The 22,536-nt window shown below is 46.0% G+C and overlaps 1 protein-coding gene across 1 annotated transcript in view; it reads right to left on the bottom strand.

Annotated features, from left to right (window-relative positions):
- Myo1f (myosin IF) overlaps positions 1 to 22,536 on the bottom strand; it is a 48,025-nt gene that overhangs the window by 5,900 nt on the left and 19,589 nt on the right. Inside the window, exons 7-21 of the mRNA XM_028785530.1 lie at positions 21,688 to 21,819; positions 21,401 to 21,535; positions 20,015 to 20,147; positions 19,670 to 19,866; positions 17,714 to 17,794; positions 17,502 to 17,588; positions 15,899 to 15,985; positions 15,288 to 15,455; positions 13,614 to 13,699; positions 10,043 to 10,124; positions 8,235 to 8,341; positions 7,170 to 7,268; positions 6,922 to 7,066; positions 2,908 to 3,022; positions 2,650 to 2,819 (exon numbers count right to left, since the gene is read on the bottom strand). Of these exons, the coding sequence (XP_028641363.1) occupies positions 2,650 to 2,819; positions 2,908 to 3,022; positions 6,922 to 7,066; positions 7,170 to 7,268; positions 8,235 to 8,341; positions 10,043 to 10,124; positions 13,614 to 13,699; positions 15,288 to 15,455; positions 15,899 to 15,985; positions 17,502 to 17,588; positions 17,714 to 17,794; positions 19,670 to 19,866; positions 20,015 to 20,147; positions 21,401 to 21,535; positions 21,688 to 21,819 (1,824 nt within the window). The remainder of the gene's footprint in view (positions 1 to 2,649; positions 2,820 to 2,907; positions 3,023 to 6,921; positions 7,067 to 7,169; positions 7,269 to 8,234; positions 8,342 to 10,042; positions 10,125 to 13,613; positions 13,700 to 15,287; positions 15,456 to 15,898; positions 15,986 to 17,501; positions 17,589 to 17,713; positions 17,795 to 19,669; positions 19,867 to 20,014; positions 20,148 to 21,400; positions 21,536 to 21,687; positions 21,820 to 22,536) is intronic.

Below are 22,536 nucleotides of genomic sequence, written 5' to 3' on the forward strand. Positions count from 1 at the left end.
GAAAATGTGTGTCAGGGCTAGTTGATAGGTACGAGATAAAAGAAACATCTGATGGATGTGGCCTGCCACTGTAGTTGTGTGTGTGTGTGTGTGTGTGTGTTGTGGAATGCTGTCCTCTGGGTATGACATGGCTGTTGTCCTTTGCAGCCAAATTTACCTTCAAGAGACGTGCACAAGATTGGGCCTACTAACTTTTGATTTTGGGTGAGGGATTCGTGTGGCTCTGTCCCTCCTTGAAGATCTACATAGGCAGTTAATGGTTTGTGAGGGAGAATTAGGGACATATTTTCTCGAGTGGTCTAGCCAATTTTAAGTTGCCAGTGCTTCTGTAAGTAACCAATCTTTCATCCATGTTTCTGGAAACTAAACTTGTGTCACTGAGCTATTCTTTAATGGAATCATTTCTTTGGTCTGTCATTAGTATCTTATTAAGAGTAATGAGACATTTGTTAGTTTCTCTAGGAAAAGTTCACAAAACTGTATGCATGTGTATACGTTTGTGCTGGGAAAGGGATTCTTGCATGCTAAGTAAGCATGAGAGGCGAAACCTACTAAATGTTGGACCTCCATCTTTTTTTGTTTGTTTGTTTGTTTTGTTTTTCGAGACAGGGTTTCTTTGTGTAGCCCTGGCTATCCTGGAACTCACTGTGTAGACCAGGCTGGCCTCGAACTCAGAAATCTGCCTGCCTCTGCCTCCCAAATGCTAGGATTAAAGACGTGTGCCACCACTGCCCAGCAGCTTCCATCTTAAAAGAAAAAAAAAATCCTGAGAACTTGATCTGAAGCTGCACCCAAGTACCAGGGAGGACCCCACAGGTTGTCCTTGGCCAGAGTTACTATCTAGCTACTTCCAAGCAACAGTTAATCAAAGGTTAGAACGATTGTTTCAGATGTACCTTTAGACCCTTTGTGATTGTACAGTCTTGCTTCAGGATACTCACTATAGTCTGTTAGACACTTGCCAGGCCAGACACCCCTCACTGGTTCCATTTCCTATAAAACCCTGTCCTGCTGAGGGTTCAGGGCTGCACTGCCTTCCTGTTGTGCTGTGTCCAGGTTGGGCTGGAGGAGAGCCCAAGCCCAAGCGTGTAATAATGAGATCCTAATTCCATTGCATTGGAAATTTGGGGGTTCATGAATGCTTCCTGGCAGAACAAGCACACACATGCCCTCAGCTCAGGTTTTGTAAAGGTATGGATTGAGGCCAGATGGTGGTGGCCTACACTTTTAATCTCAATACTTGGGAGGCAGAGGCAGGTGGATTTCTGTGAGTTCTAGGCCAAGGTGGTCTACAGAGTGAGTTCCAGAATAGCTAGGCCTACACAGTGAAACCCTATCTTGGGGTAGGGTATTGATTGCTTGAGCAAGTGAATACACATCACAGAGGTAGATAAGAGGATATTGTCTAAACAGTCTCTTTGTAATCTCGGGACACACTTGTAATCTTGGGGTTGGGAGGTCAGGGCAGGAGGATTGTATGTTTTAGGCCAGCTTTGGCTTAAATGAATGAAAAAAAGAAAAAAGAAAAGTCACGGTCACAGTAAGAGACACGTCTGCATAGGAACCACATGAATCTAGGAGTTGTAGAGGAAGGTGGCTATAACCGTTAGTTATACTTTACTTTGGTAGCTATTTTTTTTTTGTGTATCTGTGTATGTGCAAACATGTGCATGACATGGCATGGAGGTCAGAGGACAACCTATGGGAGTCAGTTCTCTCCCTCTACCAACCGGGTTCTAGGGATTGGACTCAGGTCTTCAGGTTGTCAGCAAGTACCTTTACCTGCTGTGCCATCTCGCCATCTGTGCCACATATACATTTATACACCTGTGCATGTCTGTGAGGGGATTCACTGGATTATGCTAATTGGTCATGATTTCTGGGACAGTCAGGCATGCAGCTGTGAACAAGGCTCTCTTGACCCGGTGAGAGTGTTAACATAGACAGGGGCTTCAGAGTCAAGTGAAGGTGCAACGGGCATGCTTGTCTAAGCCAGAGAGGGAAGTGGTCCTGTGGAATAGGCTTCTGGATAAAGTGAATATGTCATCTTAGACAGATGTATCATGGAAAATGAGGGTGTATCTGATGGATACTGTGTCTGGGTTACACAAGGACAGACTTGATAGACCGCTCTATTACTAGCTGTGGGAATGTGAACGGGTGCGACAGTGTGACATGAGGTGTCCCTCTTCCCCACCGCCGCCTAGGGTTTCACATAGCTCAGGCTGACCTGGAACTCACTGTATAGTAGAGGATGACCGTGAATTATGATCCCATAGCCTCCCCCAAGAGCTGGGATTGTAGGTATTAGCTACCCTGCCTGGTTTATGTAGTACTGGGGATACATACATACATACATACATACATACATACATACACAGGGTGCATGCTAACCAAGTTCTCTGCCAATTGTGCTACAGCCCCATGAGGTCATGTTTGATGGACAGCAGTATCTACCACAGTGGAAGTTTTACTTGTGGATAGGTGTGTCTGGGCCTGGTGGAGACGTGTCTGTGAGGAAAGATGTCTGGAGGCTAGGTGAACATACACACATGGACAGGTGCACCTGGATCCCATGCGTAGCATGCTTCTGGTGTGGGTACTCAGCAGAGGCACAACCTCAGATGGGAACGCCCACTCAGTTCTCACCTTGAAGCGGCGGTCATACTTGGTGACTGAGTCGGCAAAGTCCACTCGTTCCCTTTTGGCCAGGAACTGGCGTAGCTCAGGCCGCTCCTCCAGCCCCAGATAGTCCCCGACGAAGTTCCGGTTGATGCTGTTTCGCCTTCGTTCCTTCTTGTTCAGTAGGATGTTGGAAGCTGAGAGGACATGTGTGTAGTTAAAAGTCATGGCCTGTCCTTAATCCTTCTTGACCCCAGACTGAGCCTCCTAATGAAGGCCCCTCACCTTCTTCCCGCATCTCTTCATACTTTCGGACTGCTACGTGGCGCCGCCAGGCTTTCTGGATAGTGCGGGCGAAGCCGTCAAACTTCCTCTCTCGCATCTCTTCCAGGAGGAAAAGCTGGACAGTGGGGAGGGGTAGTGAGTCCTGGCGTCTCCCAAGTCCCTGACTTCCCATGGACCCTCCTGGATAGCTTCACACTTGCTATGCAGTTGAGGACAACCTTGAACTCCTGAACCTCCTGCCTCTACCTAAGAGTTGGGATGATAGGCATGCACCTGGTTTATGGGCTGCTGAAAGGAACCAAGGGCTTTGTGTATCCTAGGCAAGTACCTTATCAAATGAGCCACATTCTCACCATCCAAAATAGTTTTCATTTTCTTTTCTGGACTGCCCTCAGAAGTCCTTCCTACTTAGGGGTTCATGCTCCTCTACATGAAATTAGAACAGGGGTGGTGTGCTGGAGGCACAGCTCAGCAGTTGAGTACCTATGGCTCTTGTGGAAGAGCTAAGTTCTGTTCCCAGTACTCATGTCAGGCAGCCCACAACCACCTGTAGTTCCATCTCCATGGACTCCAACACTCTCATTTGGCCTCGGTGGACACCTCTCACCCACAGCAAACTCTCTCACCCACACATATACTAATAAAATTAAATTAGAACACTGGATTTGTCTTGTTAGATTCAAATTCCAGCTCAACCACTGGTTTGTTCTGTGTGTGTGTGTGTGTGTGTGTGTGTGCGTGTGTGTGTGTTTCTGAGATGAACTTATGGCAGCTAGAAGACAACTTTCTGGAGTCAGTTCTCACTTTTCACTGTGTGGTTCTAGGGATCAAATTCAGTGTCAAGATTGGTAAGAGCCTTTATCTTCTAAGATGGCTCAACAGCCCCGACTTTTCTTTTAACTATTTTCTTTACTTTTGTTTTTATTTTTTAAAGATTTATTTATTTTTAAATTTAAATATTTGTTTATTTTTAATTTTTATGTGTATGGGTGTTTGCCCTCATGACTCTCTGGGCAATAGAGAGAGCATTAATTCATCTGTAATTGGAGGTATGAATGTTTGTGAGCCAGCACATGGATGCTGGAACTGAATCTAGGTCCTCTGAAAGGGCAGCACATGCTTTAACTGCTGAGCCATCTTTTCAGCTCATCTGTCTTCATTTTTCTCCTTTCATTTTACTAAAATCTTTTCATCTGAGTCAATCCTATGCTTCTCCCAACCCCCTATAAAACTTTTACTTTTGGAATTGGAGAGATGGTTCAGTGGTTAAGAACACTGGCTGCTCTTCCAGAGGACCTGGGTTGGTTTGGTTCCCAGTATCCACATGGTGGCTCACAACTCTCTGTAACTCCAGTTCCAGGGATCTGATGCCCTCTTCTGGCCATCACAGGTACTGCATGCACATGGAATAGGCAGGTAAAACACCCACATACATAAAAGAAATAAAATATTTACAAAACTTGTTTGTTTGCTTAATTATTTGAGAAAGATTCTCTCCATGTGATCCTGGCTACCTTGGAAATCACACCGTAGACCAGGCTGGCCTTAAATTCGCAGAGATCCTCTTGCTTCTGCCTCTGAGAGTTGGGATTAAAGGGATGTACCACAACACACAGCTGGTACACACCTTTAATTCCAGGATACAGGGAGATCTCTGTGAGTTTGAGGTCAGCCTGGGGTATGTAGCAAATTCCAGGACAGCCAGGGCTACATAGTGAGACCTTGTCAAAAACAAAAAAGCTCAACAAATAATCTCACCCCCCTCTTCAGCCTCTTCAGTCCACTCCCCCATTCTGATAAAAACTGACCACTAACGTCATGTGTAAATAGTTCTCACTTAGTTAATTTTTCAAAAATTAAAGTCTCCACACTAAAAACTTTGTCACAATTAAAATTTCTGAGACAGTGTCTGGAACTCATGGTCCTAATGCCAGCCTCCTGAGTGTTGGCATACAATGATGAGCGACTATACCCAACCTCAAATTTTAACTTTTCTTATATAGCTTTACCAGTGGGGCTGGGATGTACTTCAGGTGGCAGAGTGTTTGCCTAGTATTCACAAACCCTGGGTTCCACCCCCAGAACTACTTTACCAAAACAAAAGCCAAAACCTGTGGCTGTGGTGCCCCAGGAATGAGGTAATAGGGGAACCAAAGTTTAAGGATGCACAGTGGGGTGGGGGCCAGCTGGGTTTCACGGGACGCTGTCTTAAGAAAAAGAAGGCTTTGGCCTAGCTCGTTTTATTTTATGTATTTTTTTCTACCGTGTGTCAATTTTTGGAGGGTTAATTTCTTGTGGAAATTTTGCCTGCAATAATTAGGCAGTTGGAATTCTTATTCTCTTTCCCATCCTCTCATTCTTTCTCCCTCCCCCATTTGTTCCCTGTGTCCTGTCTTACATGTTACAACTACATTCTTCTAGGCAGTTTCACACATTTGCACCTTTGTTCTTTGATAACCCTTTACTTCTCCCACCTCCTTCCCTTATTCTCTACCTCAGCCTTTCCCTTCCTTCTCAAGGTCTCACTCTGTAGCATAGTATGGTCTGGAATTCACAGGGATTCTCCTGCTTCAGCTCTCTAGTGCTTGGATTGTAGGTAACAATTTCTATCAGTAATAATTTATACCTTTTTCTTTTTATGGTGGTGGAGAATGGAGTACAGGGCTTTTTAGGTTAGGCAATGGCTCCATCATTGAACAACAATCCCAGCCCCTTACTGGAGCATTCTAGGCAGGTGCTCTACCATTAACTCACCGGCTCAGTCCCCTACTAGCAGATTCTATGTGGGAATTCTAACTTTTGAGACATTCAGACCTCTCTCTCTTTTTCTCTATCTCTCTAATATATAAATATATATCTATAGAATATATCTAACAATACACATGTATATGTGTACATATATTAGGAGAAGGAGAAGCAGAAGGGGTGGGAGATAAGCAGAAGGGATGAACGAAGGAGTAAAGAAGGACAAGGGGAAAGGGATCTCTGCATAAGTAGGGGCTTTTTATTCTACCAAAGGAGCACCCCACAATATTCATTCTCTCCCTGATCTGGTCCCCCAAAACTGGCCAGAAAACAGGGCCTTTTCTGAGTACATGCTTGTGTCTCAGACACTATGGCAGGTGACTTCCTGCTTTGTCTAATTCTCATTCCAGTCCTGGAAGGTGGCTCTTACTTTGTCCCATTTCCATATGGGGAAACTGAGGAGAGACTGACAAAGTCTGATCAAGGTCACGTGGTGGTGTCACGAAATAACCAAAGTCTCCCCTTCACCCTGTCAGGGTCGTGCTATACCTTTACTCTAACTTTGAACTTAGAGTCTCCTGCCTCAGCCTCTGGAAGGCTGGGATTATAGTTGTTGTGTACTACCAGACCAGCACATGGAGTCTGTCTGTCTGTCTGTCTGTCTGTCTGTCTGTCTGTCTGTCTCCGTCTCTGTCTCTCTTTGGTGCTGAGGATGGAACCCAGGGCCTCAAATATGCTAGGCAAATGCTCCATTACTGAGTTCTGTCTCTAACATCAACCTCAGCTCTCCCTTTCTCCTTCCCCCGTCATCTTCTCTCTTCATTTTCTTATATTTTTCATCATTTAAAAATGTGTGAGCACATCTGTGTGTTTGTCTGTGTGTGTGTGTCTGTGAGTGTCTCTTTGTGTAAATGTGTTTGTGTCTGTATGTCTTTATGTGAATGTGTGTATGTGTGTGAGTGTGTGTGAGAAAGAGAGAGAGAGACAGAGAGACAGAGACAGAGAGACAGAGAGAGACACAGAGAGAGAGAGACAGAGACAGAGACAGAGAGAGACAGAGAGGGGCAGACAGACAGACAGACAGACAGTGTGGTTCAGTAGTCTCATGGTGTGCATGTGTAGGTCAGAGGAGAATAAGTCTGTAGAGTTGGTTCTTTTCATGTTTATGTGAGTTCCTGAGATCCACCCAGAGAACTCAGCTTGCTGGGTTTGTTTGTTATGCACTTTCACCCACTGGTCCCTTTCCCTCTATATCTCTCACACACTCACCGACTCGGGATTCTTAACAAAGACCTTAGTACTTCCCATCTGGTACTGGTCTGGCTCCATGTTGACAGCACGAAGCAGGTGCTGGACACCCTGCTTTTCATCTCCACGCCACCGTGGCCATGTCTCAGGGGTCAGAATGGCATACCTAGAGTTAGAGGCCATGAGGGTACGGAGACATTTGCAGCAGGCCTGATGGTTGGCCATTTCAATAGGAGAGGCAGTCAAAGCAGGAGAGACAAGTGCATTACCTTTGCAGGAACTTGGAGAACTGACGACGGTAGGCGAAGCCTGCCCTTCGAACTCGGATGTTCTCCCTCAGGCCCAGGTACTCCACCTGATGTTTCACCCTGTGGGAGTGAGGTTTCCTGAGATCCAGAAAGTGGGAGATGCCCAGGGAAAACTAGGGGCATGAGGTCTGGATTTGCGCTGGGGGTATCACAGGGGTCAGCAGTCTGTCTATCTATCTATCTATCTATCTATCTATCTATCTATCTATCTATCATCATTTGTTTATGATTCTATCATCATCTACCTATGATTTATTGTCTATCTATCTATTTATTAATCATCTATCTATCTAATTTGTCATCTGTCTACATATTGCCTATCTAATTACTCTCTACATAATCTGTCTGTCTATCTGTCTGTCTATGGCCAGTGTCTCTCTGCTGCTTAGATTTCCCTTGAGTTTATGATCCTCCAGCCTTTACCTCCCAAGACTGAGAGTAAACATGCAAGCCACCATCCCTAGATGAGTGGTTTAGATGGTGAGTGTTGAGTCCCAAAGCATTCTCAGCCTGGACCGAATCCTGGACTGAGAACTGAGGGGAAGGTTCTGGGCTCATCCTGGACGTTAGTTCAAGGATCAGTTCTGCAGTTTAGATTCGAAAACTTGTGCTTTGATTACTTCACAGTCAGTCTGCGGTTACCTAGGGATTGGGTGGGCGGAGGTTCCACTGTCAATTCAATGTATACAACCCTGGGGCCACAGGCCTTTTGCATTTTAAGTTATAGTTTTATGTGTGTGCACATGCATGTCACTGCATGTATGTGGTGGTCAGAAGACAACTTGTAGGTATTGGCTCTTGTCTTCCACTATATGGAGCCCAGGGACTGAACTCAGATCATTAGGTTTGGCAGCAAGCACCTTTAAATGCTGGGCCATCTCTCTGACCCCCCAGATTCTAAGGTGGACTTAGTGTCCAGTCTGGAGTGGTCCTAAAGTTGGTACTTTGTCTGCTATTCAGATGTAAGTGGCTGGTCCATCGGGCTCCTAGATCTTGTGGGAAATGTGAAGGGGATGGTCAGCTCACCTGCTCTCCTCCCAGTCCCGGGGCCGCTTGGTCTCATTAGGTTTGATGCAGCGGATGTAGTGTGGTGTGCACTTCTTCAGTGTGGACACCAGGTCATTGGCTTGTTTCTGAGGCAGAGGGAAAGTCAGGAGTGAGGAAGGCTTGAGGATGGCTCTACTGGTTCTCCTCATTCAAGATAACTCTCATTAAGGTGGGAGGGGAAGCTGACTGGGCAAACCACGGGTGTGCATAATTCCCTCAGCTCTCAGCATGAGAGCTGATATTGTGCATCTACCCAACTCTTTGTTTTTCTGTTTTGTTTTGAGACAGGACTTCTCTGTATAACGGTCTGGTTGTCCGGGGACTCACTCTGTAGACCAGGCTGGCCTTGAACTGACAAAGATCCACCTTCCTCTGCCTTCCAAGTGCTAGGATTAAAGGAGATCTACCCACATCTTAAATTCCAAACTTGGAGTTGTGTCTGTCGAATTTACCACATAGCTTAGTTTAAGTACTTAGGAAATGTTTGATGACTGAGTAATAGAAAAAACAGAACAACCCACTGCTCAGACTTTCATCTGTTTTTCAGAGGACAGTGACTTTGGAAAACAAGGAGTGTGTGTGTGTGTGTGTGTGTGTATTCTTGTGTTATACATTTTAGTCATCTGGGCAAAGTTGTGGGGCCAGGTGAGACTAGGGAGGTGACATGAGAAATTCGGGTTCAAACACTGTTTGTGATCTGTGTTAGTAAATGCCTGGTTCTGATCATTGGCTTCTTCACCTGCCAAGTGGGATTGAGCTAATTTCTTGTATGTGTAAGGATCTCCTATCACCACAAAGTCCTAAACAAACAATTGTGAGTGTGGCCTTAGGATGGAACCTTATGTTCCCTGCAGCATTATTTCCCCTCAACAGAAGGTGGGCCCAACCCTTCTGCACAATGAATGAAAAAAAAATGAATATAACATGGTATATCCACACACTAGGATATTATTCAGCCTTCAGAAGGAAGGGCATTCTGACAACAAGCTCCAACATGGATGAACTCTGAGGACATTTTGTGACTAACATTAGCCAGGTATGTTCTGGATGATGCCACTGGAAAGAGGTCCTTAAAATCAGCAGATCTATATGGACAGAATCTTTGTCCATATGATGGGAGTAGGGGCTGGAAGTTAGTTTTGAATTGTGGACATATTCTGAATTTGAAAAGATAATAAAGCATGGAGACGACTGGTGGGGATGGCTGCACAACACTGAACATAGCCACGTGTCACTGAACTGCACACTTAAAACGGGTAAGACAGCCTGTTCCACGGTGTGTATGTGTATTTGTATTTCTGCCTTTTAAAATAAGTGGTCTGGAAAGTGTAGCCCGATAATAGTGTGAATGTCCAGCAGGTGCAAGACCTTGGGCTCCATCTGCAAGCACAAGAAGAAAGAAAGAGTGTATGGAAGGGAAAATGGAAAGGAGGAGGGAAAGGGAGTCAGACAAGGTGGCGAGGTGGAAGGAAGAGGAGAGGGAGGGGGAACAGAGGGAATGAGAGGAAGGGAGGAAAGAGAGAGGAAGAAGAGATGGAAGAAAGGAGAGGAGGGATGAAGACAGGAAGAGGAAAGGGGAGAGAAGAAAGAAAGGAAGGAAAGACAGATGGACCAAACTTAGGCTCATCTTCTTAAACCCAGAGCTGAAGGAAGACCTGATAGGCCAAAGGGTGCCATAGACAGTGAGAACCCAAGGGATAGGGAACAGATAGACATTGGAACAAGGAGAAAAAGAGTCTGGACAGATGAAACTTGCCTCTTCTGTCCCCTCCCGCCTCTAGGCCCACCTTGATCTTGGAGCCAGCAGTACTGGGGCGGCCCTTCTTGTCTACACCCAGCTTCTCAGGAAAGAGCATCCGTAGGAAGGCCCTAGGTAGGAGAGAAGAGTGGATCAGAATGAAGACTGACCCTGGGGCATCCTTCTTCAGCCCTCAGAGTTGTAGGGGCTGCCTTAGTGCTAAGATGCAAAGTAGAGTTCCCTCTGAATATGAGCAGGGGCTGTGAGGTTGGCATTGTATTTTGAGTCTCTTGATTTATTTGCACATTTTAGTTTTAATCTGTGATAATAGCAAGTCAGACAGTACAAAGTTAAATTAAACAGGAACGTGTAAAGTGTGTGTGTGTGGGTACACACTTATTATCCCAGCACTCAGGGCATGGAGGTAGGAGAATTAGACATTCAAGTTCAATTTAAGCTACATAGTGAGTTCAAGGCCAGCCTGGGCTATATGAAACTTTTTTTCTTTTCTTTCTTTCTTTCTTTCTTTCTTTCTTTCTTTCTTTCTTTCTTTCTTTCTTTCTTTCTTTCTTTTTCTTTTTTTTTTTTTTTGGTTTTTCGAGACAGGGTTTCTCTGTGTAGCCCTGGCTGTCCTGGAACTCACTCTGTAGACCAGGCTGGCCTTGAACTCAGAAATTCGCCTGCCTCTGCCTCCCAAGTGCTGGGATTAAAGGCGTGCGCCACCACCTCCCGGCTTTTTTTTTTTTTTGAAACTTTTTTTTTTAAAATATAAGGTCTTTCTACATAACCTTGGCTGTCCTGGAACTCACTGTATAGATCAGGCTGGCCTTGAACTCATAGAGATATGCTTGCCTTTGCCTTCTGAGTGCTGGGATTAAAAGTATGCACCTCCATTGATGGCATGAGAGAGTCCCTGTCTTAAAACAAAACTAACAAGGGGCTAGGGTGCAGGTTAGTTGATAGGTGGTTGCCTTGCATGAACACAGCCCTGGGCTCCATCTTCAGTAGCACATATGCCAAGCATAGCCATGCATGCTGATAGTCTGAGAGTTGCAAGGTAAAGGCCTAATGATCGGAAGTTCAAGGTCATCCTTGTTAGGTAGTGAGTTGGAAGTCAGCCTAGGCTGCACAAGAGTCTATATATTTAAAAACAACCCGACTCAAGTAAAAATAATAAATAAATAGAAAAGTGTGTCAATTAGAAAGGTATCTTGGCAGCAGAGTCATGTGTCCTGCAAGCAGCCATCCTACCCGTACACTCCTGCATATGTATGTAAGGAAAGTGCCAATCACAAAAGAACACACATAGTATTCACTCACTGATTATTGGATATTAGCCTAGAACCTTGAAATGCCCAAGATGCAACTCACAGGCCACATGAAGCCCATAAAGAAGGAAGACCAAGTGAGGGTGATTCGGTCCTTCTTAGAAGGAGCAACAAAATACTCAAGGGAGCAAATATGGAGACAAAGTGAGGGACAGAAACTGAAGGAGGGGCCGTCTCAAGACCACTCCACCTGAGTATCTATCCCATGTGCAATCACCAAAGGTAGATGCTGATGTGGAAGACAGGAAGTGCATGCTGATAAGAGCCTGATATGGATGTCTCCTCAGAGGCCTTCAAGAGTCAGACATATTCAGAGGCAGATGCTCACAACTAGCCATTGAACTGATCATGGGGTTCTCAATAGAGGAGTTAGAGTGAAGACTGAAGGAGCTGAAAGGGTTTGTGGCACCATGAGGAGAGCAACAATACCAACCAACCACAGCTCCCAGGGTCTAAACCACCAGCCTGGGAGCACTTAGGGGGGGATCCAGGGCTTCAGCTGAATATGTAAAAGTGGAGGGCCCTGCTGGGCATAGGTGGAAGAAGAGAACCTTGACCTCATGAAGGCTGGATGCCCCAGGGGGTGGGAATTTTGAGGGTGGGGAGGTGGGAGTGTGGGGGGGTAGATAGAGGTTACATCCACAGAGAAGAAGGAGGAGGGGCGAGGGGATTGGGGGTTCCGAGGGGGTGGTGGGGGATGGGGTAAGGGGACAACATAGGAAATGTAAATAAATCATCCAATTAAAAAAAAAAAAAAAAAAAAAGGAAAGTGCACAAGCATTCAGCAGTGGTGATGCATAGCTTTAATCCTAGCCTCCCGAGGCAGATGGATCTCTGTCAGTTTGAGATCAACCTGGTCTATATAGCGAGTTCCAGGCCATCCAGAGACACATAGCAAGACCTTGTCTCAAAAAACAAAAAACAAAAAGCAAAAAACAAACAAACAACAACAACAACAAAAACCAAAAAAAAAAAAAAAAACCCAAAACCAAAAAACCCCACAAAAATAAAACCCAGAAACACAAACAAAAACAAATCCAAAATACCGCTCCCCCACAAAGAAATAAGCAGAGAGGCTGGACAGCTGGTTTAGTTGGTAAAGTATTTGCCATGTAAGCATGTAGACCTGTTTCTTGTTTTGTTTCTAGGACTAGTACATGCTGATTCAAGAACCTTACCTGTATGCCTCCCTTTTTGCCTAATGATTTATTTACACACAGTCTTTATATGAGTGTAGGTGTATTCGGGTAGAGGTCAAAGGACAACCTTTGAATGTTCCCAGCCTTTTCAACTTGAGACTGAGTCTGTTTATAAGCCAGGTGGAAAGTAGGGAGATTCTGGGGTCTTCACCCACCATTTTGCGTAGGCCTGTGACTGTCAGTGCTTACACCAGTCCAAAGTCAAGGCTAAACTATTCATCACGCTTGCGCAACAACAGCTTTACCTACTGAGCTATCTCCCCTGCCCTGTTTCTATGTTGTAAGACACAGAGTCTCATGTGGCTCAAGCTCAAACTTCAAGTCCTAAGGAGGCTTCTGAGATCCCAATCCTCTTGTTTTACCCTCTAAGTGATACGATGGCAGGTGTATGACATCACACCTGCTTTTTTGTGGCATTGGAAATGGAATCAAGGACTTCCTGCCTATTGGGCAAGAAATCTACCAACTGAACCACACCCAAGCCCCTCTCTTTTTGAGCCCAGGATGGTCCTGATTCATTGTATAGTTGAGAGTGACCTACACTTCCACCTCCTGAGTACACAATCATGTCTCATCTATACAGCACTAGGGATGGAGCCCAGGGCTTGCTAGCATACCAACTGAGAGAGCTTCCCAGACCTGTGATGTGTTTCCTCTGCTTAAAGGGCAGCTATTCAGTCACTAGACTGTTAGGGTTGTGGGAGGCACTATGGACAAGACAAAAGGAACTGAACCAAGGGCCATTCACTGGTAAGGGACCCAAGTCAGACTAGGGTTTGTTTCTCTTCTGTGTATTGGGAGTTGCTTTGCTTTGCTTTTTCCCCTTCTCTTCTCTTCTCTTCTCTTCTCTTCTCTTCTCTTCTCTTCTCTTCTTTCTGTCCTAGAACTGGAATCCAAACCCTCACATTCTAGGGAAACACTCATCACTGAGTTACACTCTGACCTCAGAGTTTTAGATCAGAGCTGTGTTTTGGCCACATAACCATGGGCACAAAGTCCATAGGATGACCAGCTTCTGGAGAGACATAGTAGTTCCCAAACCTCCATTCCTTTGGGAGTTGTGTCCAAAGGGCATGCAGGACTGACTACTTACTGGTCACTGGACTGCATCAGTTCTATAAGATCAGAGAACAGCACATCTCGGTTCCTCTCACAGAAGCCACTGACATCATAGGAGACCTGGAGGGAGACAGCATCAAAGACTGGTGAGGAGCAGAGTTTCATGTGTGTGAGTGTCAGAGCAGGTGGCCAGGGATTCTGTGGGGCTTGCTCAGGGCTGAGAGGACTTGGAGTTATATACAGTTAGAATAAATCTGTGATTCAGAATAGTAGCATCTGTTGTTTGGAACTGGTTCCCAGATGTCTGATGTTCAGTTGAAGTTGGAAGATGAAGGCTGAGGTTGGATTTAAGGGGAGATGCCCAGACTGGGGGTCAGGGCTGAAGTTTTAAGCAGCAGGGAGACGTGGGAATTTGTAGGCCAAACTTGAGGGTAGGGGACTGGCTAGAAAAGGTCCCTGGGTGCTGCTGGTAAGATTAAGGCATCTGTTCTAGCATCTGTGGAGTCCTGAAGTGGATGTTGGATATCTTTCTCAATGACAATTTACTGTGTGTGTGTGTGTGTGTGAGTGTGTGTTTGTGTGTGTGAGTTGTGTGTGTGTGAGTGTGTGTGTACATGTGTGTATGTGTGTGTGAGGTGTGTGTGTGTGTGTATGTGTGTGTGTGTATGTGTGTGTGAGTTGTATGTGTGTGTGTGTATGTGTGAGTCTCTCACTGAACCTAGAGCTTGCTGATTAGCTAAACTGGTAAACTGGCTGCCTGAAAGTCCCAGGGGTCCCTTGTCTCCAGACTGCCAGGCTGGGTCTTTATGTGGGCGCCAGGCATCTGAACTCAGGCCCTCGTGCTTGTACTTTACGGATCTATCTACCTCCTTAACTCCCAGAATATTGTTTGTTTGCTTGCCTTTGAGACAGGGTTTGACTGTGTAGCCCTGACTGGCCTGCAACTCGATCTGTAGATTAGACTGGCCTTGAATTCACAGAGATCTGTCTGTTTTGTCTTTGGAGGTGGGAATTAAAGGCTGGCCTCAAATTTCCTGTATATCCAAGGATGGTCTGCTCTTTCTGCTTCCACTTCCCAAGTTCTGGGATTGTACATGTGAGTGGCTATCAGGGAGTCAGGGGGAATCTCGGTGGTAGATTTTTTTTCAGAATTTGACTTCAGTCAGGAAGGTGGGCTGGGGTTGCTATTTTAAGTATTTTAAAGGTCTTGGTCTGGTTTTGGCAGCCCTGGCTGAGGAACACAGACAATACTTCTGAGGACATATGGAAATATTTGCTACCCCTGCTGAGGTGGTGGAAATAGCCAGGAATTTCTTGGGAAGGTGGCTATAGCTTGGGTCAGAAACTTGTAGCTTCTGGTTTGGGTGAGGTGGATAGGCTCCAGCCCATTTTGTTTGTTTTTAACGGGTCTGAGAGGACTGGGGGTCAGGTTCTGTCAGAGGATTATAGCTAACATTGAACACTGGGGTGTGTGTCAGCATAGAAGAACCATTGTGATTAGAGGCCAGTGTGTATCTGCAGCTCTGGCTGAGGGGACATGAGGCAGGTGTCCAGGCTATTTCGGGAGAAGTCTTTGAGCACTGGGACAATTCCTGATTCTGGTTAGCAGGGGCCCCTCTGGAAGTGGAACTTGGTCAGAGAAATAGGAAGTTTGCAACCTGGATGGGGATTTGTGAGGGGCGCCCGCTTAGGAGGGAGTTCCACGCACCTTGCCTGCATAGTGGTGGATGACGAAACCAGCGCTCCAGCTGTTGAAGTGCTCGTGGGTGCCCACTGCCGCTTGCAGCTTTTGTAATAGTGTCTGGTCTGCACCGCCACCGGTAGCGTGCATCGTGGCACACACATCGTCTAGCACGCTCATGATGCCTGGCGGGTTCTGAGGGGAGCAGAGGTCCGGCTTAGCCTGGCTGGGGTCCTCCCTGGTTGAGCCGGGGACTGGGAGGGGACTTCTAAATACAAGCTCAAAATGTTTCTTTCCTCTGTGTCTTCCTCTTCCCTTTCCTTCTTTCCTCACACCCCTATCTTTGCCTTTCCGCTCCTCTTCTCCCACTCTTGACATGCAGGGAATCCATGCCTCTTTTCCTTCCCCACCGTGATATTGGTTGGAGGATAGTACCATGACTTTGAAAATGTTATCAATGGGAATGTTGAGTGAATAAAAGAAAGGCGAACAGGTGGGCAGAAGAATCAGTGGATGTGGTGGCTGGAAGATATTTCAAATATGGGTTCTCCCCTTCCCCCAGGAGATTATAAACCCTTTCCAGGCACACGTGTTTAGCTCTGGAGTCCAGTGAGATGCCGCCCTTGTAAAGTCCTCACCAGCTTGTTTTCAATGAGGTCACACACAACTTTGTTGTTGAAGTATTCGATGGGGGTCCAGCGGATGCCCTCTTGCACATACTCCTCCTGTGGGCGGGGGCAGGGCAGTAAGACAGCCTGCTCCTCCATCTCATCACTCTTCCGTGGGAGGCTATCCCTGCCTCTGGTCTTGCTGACATACAGCCAGCAGGAGTTGTAAATAAATCCCCTATTTGAGCTTTGGACTGTTTTATTTTTTTCTGCAATAATTTTTTAAATTCACTTTACATCCCAATCACAGTCCCCCCCCCTCCTCCCAGTCTTACCCTTACAAATCTTCTCCTCAGAGAAGGGGGAGCCTCTGTTCTCTTAGGTACTACCTCATTCTGGGATACGTAATCTCAGGAGGGCACTCCTATCCCTTTATTTTACTTTTTGAAACAGGTCTCATGTAGCTCAGGCTGCCCTTGAACTCAATATGTAGCCAAGGATGACCTTGGACTCCTCTTGCCTGTATCTCCTGAGTGCTGGGATGTCAGAGCACCATCACACCTGGTGTATGTGGTTCTGGAGATGGAACCCAGGCAGCAAGCCACTCTACCCACTGAGCGACATCACTAGCCTGGGCTCTTCTCACATTTATTTTAAATCACATTTTCATTGTCTTTGCTTTGTATGAGCACCTCCAAAATAAATCATCTTCCTGGAATCCTTGCCCCAGGCCCTGCATTTAAGATGGGCAAAATCAAAGCAGATTTATTTTCTTTTTCAGATGCTGGGGTTGGAACCAAGCAAGTCAGCTCAGCTGTACAGTAGAGATTTCTGTGTTGTTCCCAGCTCTCAATCCATGTGTTGAATAGTACCTGGCACAAAGCAGTTGCTCAAACAACTGTATTTTTTCTACCTTTCTTTTTTATTGTTTGTTTTTCCTCCTTTAGTTTTTTCCTTTTCTTCATCTTCCTCTTCCTCTTCCTCCCCCCCTCCTTTTCCTCTTCTTCCCCATCCTTCTGCCTCCTTCTCCTCCTTCTTTGAGATGGGGTCATTCTATGTAGCCCTGGCTGTCCTAGAACTATCTACATAGATCAGGCTGGTCTCAAACACACAGAGATCCTGCTTGCCCTTGCCTTCTGAGTGAGGGGTGGGATCAAAGGTGTTCACTAGTACACCCAGCTCTGTTTTTCTCTTTTAAATGGAATTCCCACTAGACACCTCTGCCTCATCAGCAACCCTGTGTTGTGATTATAGGCATGTACCACATGTCACTCCTGTTCTCTTCCCACTCCTATCCCAGGCTGGCCACAAATTCACTATATAGTCAAGAATGATCTTGAATTCCTGAGTGCTGGGATGACAGACACGCATCACCACACCCAGTTTATGCAGCTGGTGATAGAACTTACGGCTTCATGCATGCCAGGCAAGTGCGCTCTACTGATTGAATGACATTCCTAGCATTCTTTTTCTCTTTATAAATTATGTGTGATATTTTGTTATAGTAACGGGAAACTGAATCTAATACGCTGAGCAGAGAGAGGTGGGAATGAACTTGTGTGTGGGGTCCTCAGTGGCTTAGAGACCTTAATGCTTGAAGTTCTGTTTTCTGCCACTTGGCCGCCATGCCTACCTGCTCTGCCTTCAGGGTGAGCTCAATAAAAATCTGTTGCAGCTTTTCATTGACAAAGTTGATGCAGAACTGTTCAAAGCCATTTTTCTGTAGAGGAAAGGAAAGGGCCTTTCTGTTAGTGGGCTATGCAATGTCTTTGGCAAATACTGGGTGAGCCCAGGTGACAGAGAGAACAGGGATGAGCTAAGGGTGAGGGAGATCCAGAGCCAAACCTGGAAGATCTCAAAGCCATAGATGTCAAGCACACCAATGCTGTATTCTTCTTGAGGCTTCTGCATAGCACGGTTGATGGCCTATGGGAAGGTAAAAATAGGGCCAGTGGACATGTGGCCAAACCCATGCCACTGGTCACCACCCTCTTGTTATGTTTTTTTTTGTTGTTTTTTTGTTTTTTTGTTTTTGTTTTTTTTTGAGACAGGGTTTCTCTGTGTAGTCCTGGCTGTCCTGGAACTCACTCTGTAGACCAGGCTGGCTTCGAACTCAGAAATCCGCCTTCCTCTGCCTCCCAAGTGCTGGGATTAAAGGCGTGTGCCACCACCGCCTGGCTCTTGTTATGTTTTAAAAACTCCTTTTTCCTATTTGTGTGTGTGTGTGTTAGAGATACAACCAGAAACTTCATGAATTTTATCACTGAACAACACTTTCCATACATATGGGGATTAAAAAAATATATAAAGAAGTCGCTATATATAAAATACTGGGGAGGATGCTAGGCATATAATTTTGTATGTGCTCGTGTTTGTGCATAGGTGTGTGTGTGTGTTCGTGTGTGTGTTCAGGTGTACATACACATACACTTGAGTATGTGAGGAGTCCGGAGGGCAACCTTGGCTGTGGTCCTCGTGTAGTGTTTACCTTCTTCTTTTTGGTTTTAGTTTTTCTTTTGATGCAGGTTCTCTTTGTGGTCTAGAAGTTTCCAAGTAGGTGAGGCTGGCCAACAGGGATCTGCCTGTCTCTGTCTTCCCAGCTCTAGGATGATAAAGTGCACCCTGCCTAACTTAAATTTGTTTGAAACTACATTTTTTAATCTAAGTATGTGTGTTTAAGGGGATTGTGTGTGTGTACTCATGTGCATACACTTGCATGCCATAGCGTGCAGCGTGCATGAGGAGGTCAGAAGACGATTTAAAGGAGTCTCTTCTCTCTTTTTATCATATGGGTTCTGGGATTCACACTCAGGCCGTTAGCCTCGGCAAGACACTCCTTTATCCAGACTCATGCCTGCCTTTTAAACATGTAGGTTCTGGGATGGAAGGATGGCTCAGTGGGTAAGGATACTTGATGATAAGTCAAATGATGTGAGTTTGACCTCAGGAATCCACTCGGTGGAAGAAGAGAGCCAAGCCCCTCAGGTTGACCTCTGACATCCATACACATGTTGCAGTACACATGTTGCAGTACACATGTTGCAGCAGGCGTATACACATGCATGCAAAGTAAATAAATAAATGTAATAAAAAGTTAAATGTGGGTTCTGTTGTTGGAGCTCACATGCTTTAAAAACAAGCACTTTATCAACTGAAGCCTCTCCCCAGACCCTACTTGTATCAGGCATACTAGTACATACTTTTATTCCCAGCAATCAGGGGAGGCAGATGCGGGCCAATGTCTGTGAATTTGAGGCCAACCTGACCTACATAGAAAACTCCAGGTTGGGCTACAAAGTGAGATCCTATCTCAAGTAAATAATAAATAAATAAGTAAATGAAAATCCATAGGGCCATTCTATGTAGCTTAAAGTTGAACTCATAATCGTCCTGCCTCAGGCTCCTGAGTGCTGGGATTACAGATGTGCATCACCATGTCTGGCTCCACCACGTGTTATATGTTTGTCAGTACTGTGATTATCACTGGCCCTGACATGTGATGTCCCTTCAACTCATCCAACCCCGTACCTATCCCTATGTCTCCTTGACAATCCTTGACAATCATCATAGTGCTCCAATGCACCCATCCAGCTCTATCTCCATTGCTGTGATGGGGCTGGGAGGGCTTCGATAGTCCCTCCATTTGTAGGTTGTCCAAGCTGAAAGCTGCACTCCACCTCAGGAACTAGTGAGATGGACAAATAAAGCCTAAATAAAATCTATTCCTACTCGTGCATTCAAATTCCATGGGCTTGTTAAGCACCAGCATCTGGCAGACTTCCCCGAACTGGTCCCACTCACCTCCACCAGGAAGTCGAAGAGGCGGGCATAGAGTCCCTTGGCCAGTGCGTCACGAGTGTAGGCTGCCTGTTCCACATTGAGGGTCACATCAATGGACTCACTTCGTCCACCCCATTTGCTGTCCATCTTACGGCTGGTCAGCTTCTCTTGCAGCCGCCCACTGTCTATGCCCAGCAGATAGGCTGGGAAAGCTAAGACTGCCAGGCCAGAGCAAAAGGAAGCAGCTGGTCAGGCTCCTGGGACATAGGAGCTTCCCCAGTGACACCAACATGGTTCTCTTGGGATTTGAAGTGGGAAGAAGCAGTCCTTATACAAGAGCCCGATCCCAACATCACCCACACTCACGGTCTACGCTCTCCACACGGGCATAATTCCCTTCTTCACAGAAGCTGATGTTCCCTAGATGCAAGATCCCTGCCACGAGCTGCAAGACAAGCTGCTGCACACTGGTCGGAATCCCAATGACTTGCATGGCGTTCTGTGGGCAAGACAGGGACAGCTTATGCTACCAACTTTGGTCTCTACCATGAATCCAGGATTAGATTCCTAGGCCCATGGCATGGACTTAGGGAGACAAGATGCTTGGAAGCCTGGTCTTACTTTGTGTGTGTGCTAGGCATCTCTGTTCATGTATGTGTATGGCAGGCAGAGGTCAATCCTGGGATCATTCCTCAGCTGCCTTCTACCCTGTTTTCCTCATTGGACTGGAGCTTGATGAGTAGGCTAGGCTACCTGGCTAGTGAACCCCAGTAATCTTGTCTTTGCCTTGCTAGTACAGGGGTTACAAGCAGGTACTATCTTCTCTGGAGTTTCAGTTTTTAAAATGAGTGCTAAGGATTGAACTTGCATGGCAAATATTTTACTGACTGATATAACTCCCCAACTGCCTGATTTGCCTTGTGTGTGTGTGTATGTTTGTGTGTGGCATATACATTGATATATGTTTGTGTATGCATGCATGTGTATGAGCACACATGCACATGTGAATTTGAGTTTACTTGGAGGTCAGAGATTTATACTGAGTGTATTCTATCATTCTCCAAGTTAAAAAAGATTGTGTGTGAGAAAGACGTGTATGTGTGTGTATTCACGTATGTGCCACTGCATGTGACTGGAGGTCAGAGAACAATGTGCAGTTGTCTGTCCTCATTTTCTCACTTAGTTTGAGGCAAACTCTCTGCCACTGAATAAACTAGTCTAGCTGGTTCATGAGCTGCTGGACATTCTCCTATCTCACTGTCTCATCCTCCATAGATGCACTGGGATCACGCACATGTAATCTGCTTTTATGTGGATTCAGGAAATCCAAACTCAGCTCACCAGGCTTGCACTCCTAGTGCCCTAGTGCTTTTTTTTTTTTACCTTCTGAATCTTTTCCTCAGAGCTCTACCTTATTTTTGATACAGTTTCTTACTAGTCCTCAAGCTAACTGATTTGACCAGACCAGATGGTCAGGGAATCCCAGAGTTTGCTGCCTGTCTCTGCTGCCCCAGTGAGGGGGATATAAGCATGCACTGGCATTCTTCTGTGGCCTTTGGGGATTGAACTCAGGTCCTTATGCTTGTACAGCAGGCACTTCACCCACCGAGCTACTCCTTGGCTCTATGATCTGCGCTTTTCACCAATTTGCTGTATAACCTTTGGGTAAGTGCCTGCGCCTTTCTGTGCCTCAGTTTCCTAATTTGTAACATGAAAAGGTTCCCTGGGGACTGGAGTGGTGCTGGTGCTCACCAGGGTCTCGCTGAGGTCACTTCGGTCGTCAGTGCCTTCCACCTTGTAGGTGTCTGATTGGTTGAGGTAGTAATAGTAGTCTGGCGTCATGAGTCCTAGGTTCTGCTGCTGCTCCTGGGAGGCCCCTTCCAGAAGCTAGAGGGTGTCAGAAGGTCATGCATCTGGTGCAGCCTGGTGCAACCATTGTTACCCTCCCACACATTGCCCTTCCCATGCTCTCTTTCCCCCATTCCTGGGATCCAGATGGTCTCCCTCTGCCTCCAACCCCATAGACCTCCCCCATGCACCTGGTAGTAGATGTGGAAATTCCTCTCATTTTCATTCTGCATGACAACACGAGACTTTTCCAGCAGGAAGTTGGAGATCTTGCCTCCATCTGGTTCTCCGCCTCGGCTGAACTGGATCTCAAAGTACTTGCCCTGAGTTCCAGAGAACCATATTAGCATAAACCCGACTCCCAGGAGGCCATATAAAGCAAGGATTGTGATCTCATGACCCTGTCCCCTCTTCCGCTTATGATCTGGACTTGTCTTTCTCTTGCCTCCGCTCACTTTTAAATTCCATGTATGTATGTATGTATGTATGTATGTATGTATGTATGTATGTATGTATTTATGTGTCCTGTGCTATGGTGAACATGTGGTCATCTGAGGACAACTTGTGGGAATTAGTTCTTTATCATGTAAGTCCCAAGGATTGAACTTAGGTCCTCGGGCTTGGTGGCAAGCATCTGCTGAGCCATCCCGTTGACCATCCACTAACATACTGACTAAGCTTACTCTTTGCACCAGAGTCTTTCCCCTCGATTGCACAGACCGTATGGGTCTGGATCCCTAACGGCCATCTCATGGGCTACTCTAAGCCCCTGCTAACTGTACTTATGTTTGTGCTCAAGTACCCTCAACACATGTCAGCAGCTTCTCTGTCTCTTGTGTGTGTGTACATGGATGTGTGCATGAGAGGGTGCATGCTTGTGTGGCGAACGTGAATATGTGTGGCTATGGAGTTAACACTAGGTGTCTCCCTCAGCTGCTCTCACCTTATACATCAAGGAAAGAACTCGTGAATCCAGAGCTTGACGATCTGACTAGTTTTAGCTAACCACTTTGCTCCAGGAATCTTCTTCCTCTACTTCT

This window comes from Grammomys surdaster, unplaced genomic scaffold, assembly GCF_004785775.1.
Source record: "Grammomys surdaster isolate TR1022 unplaced genomic scaffold, NIH_TR_1.0 125271, whole genome shotgun sequence".
Taxonomy (NCBI): domain Eukaryota; kingdom Metazoa; phylum Chordata; class Mammalia; order Rodentia; family Muridae; genus Grammomys; species Grammomys surdaster.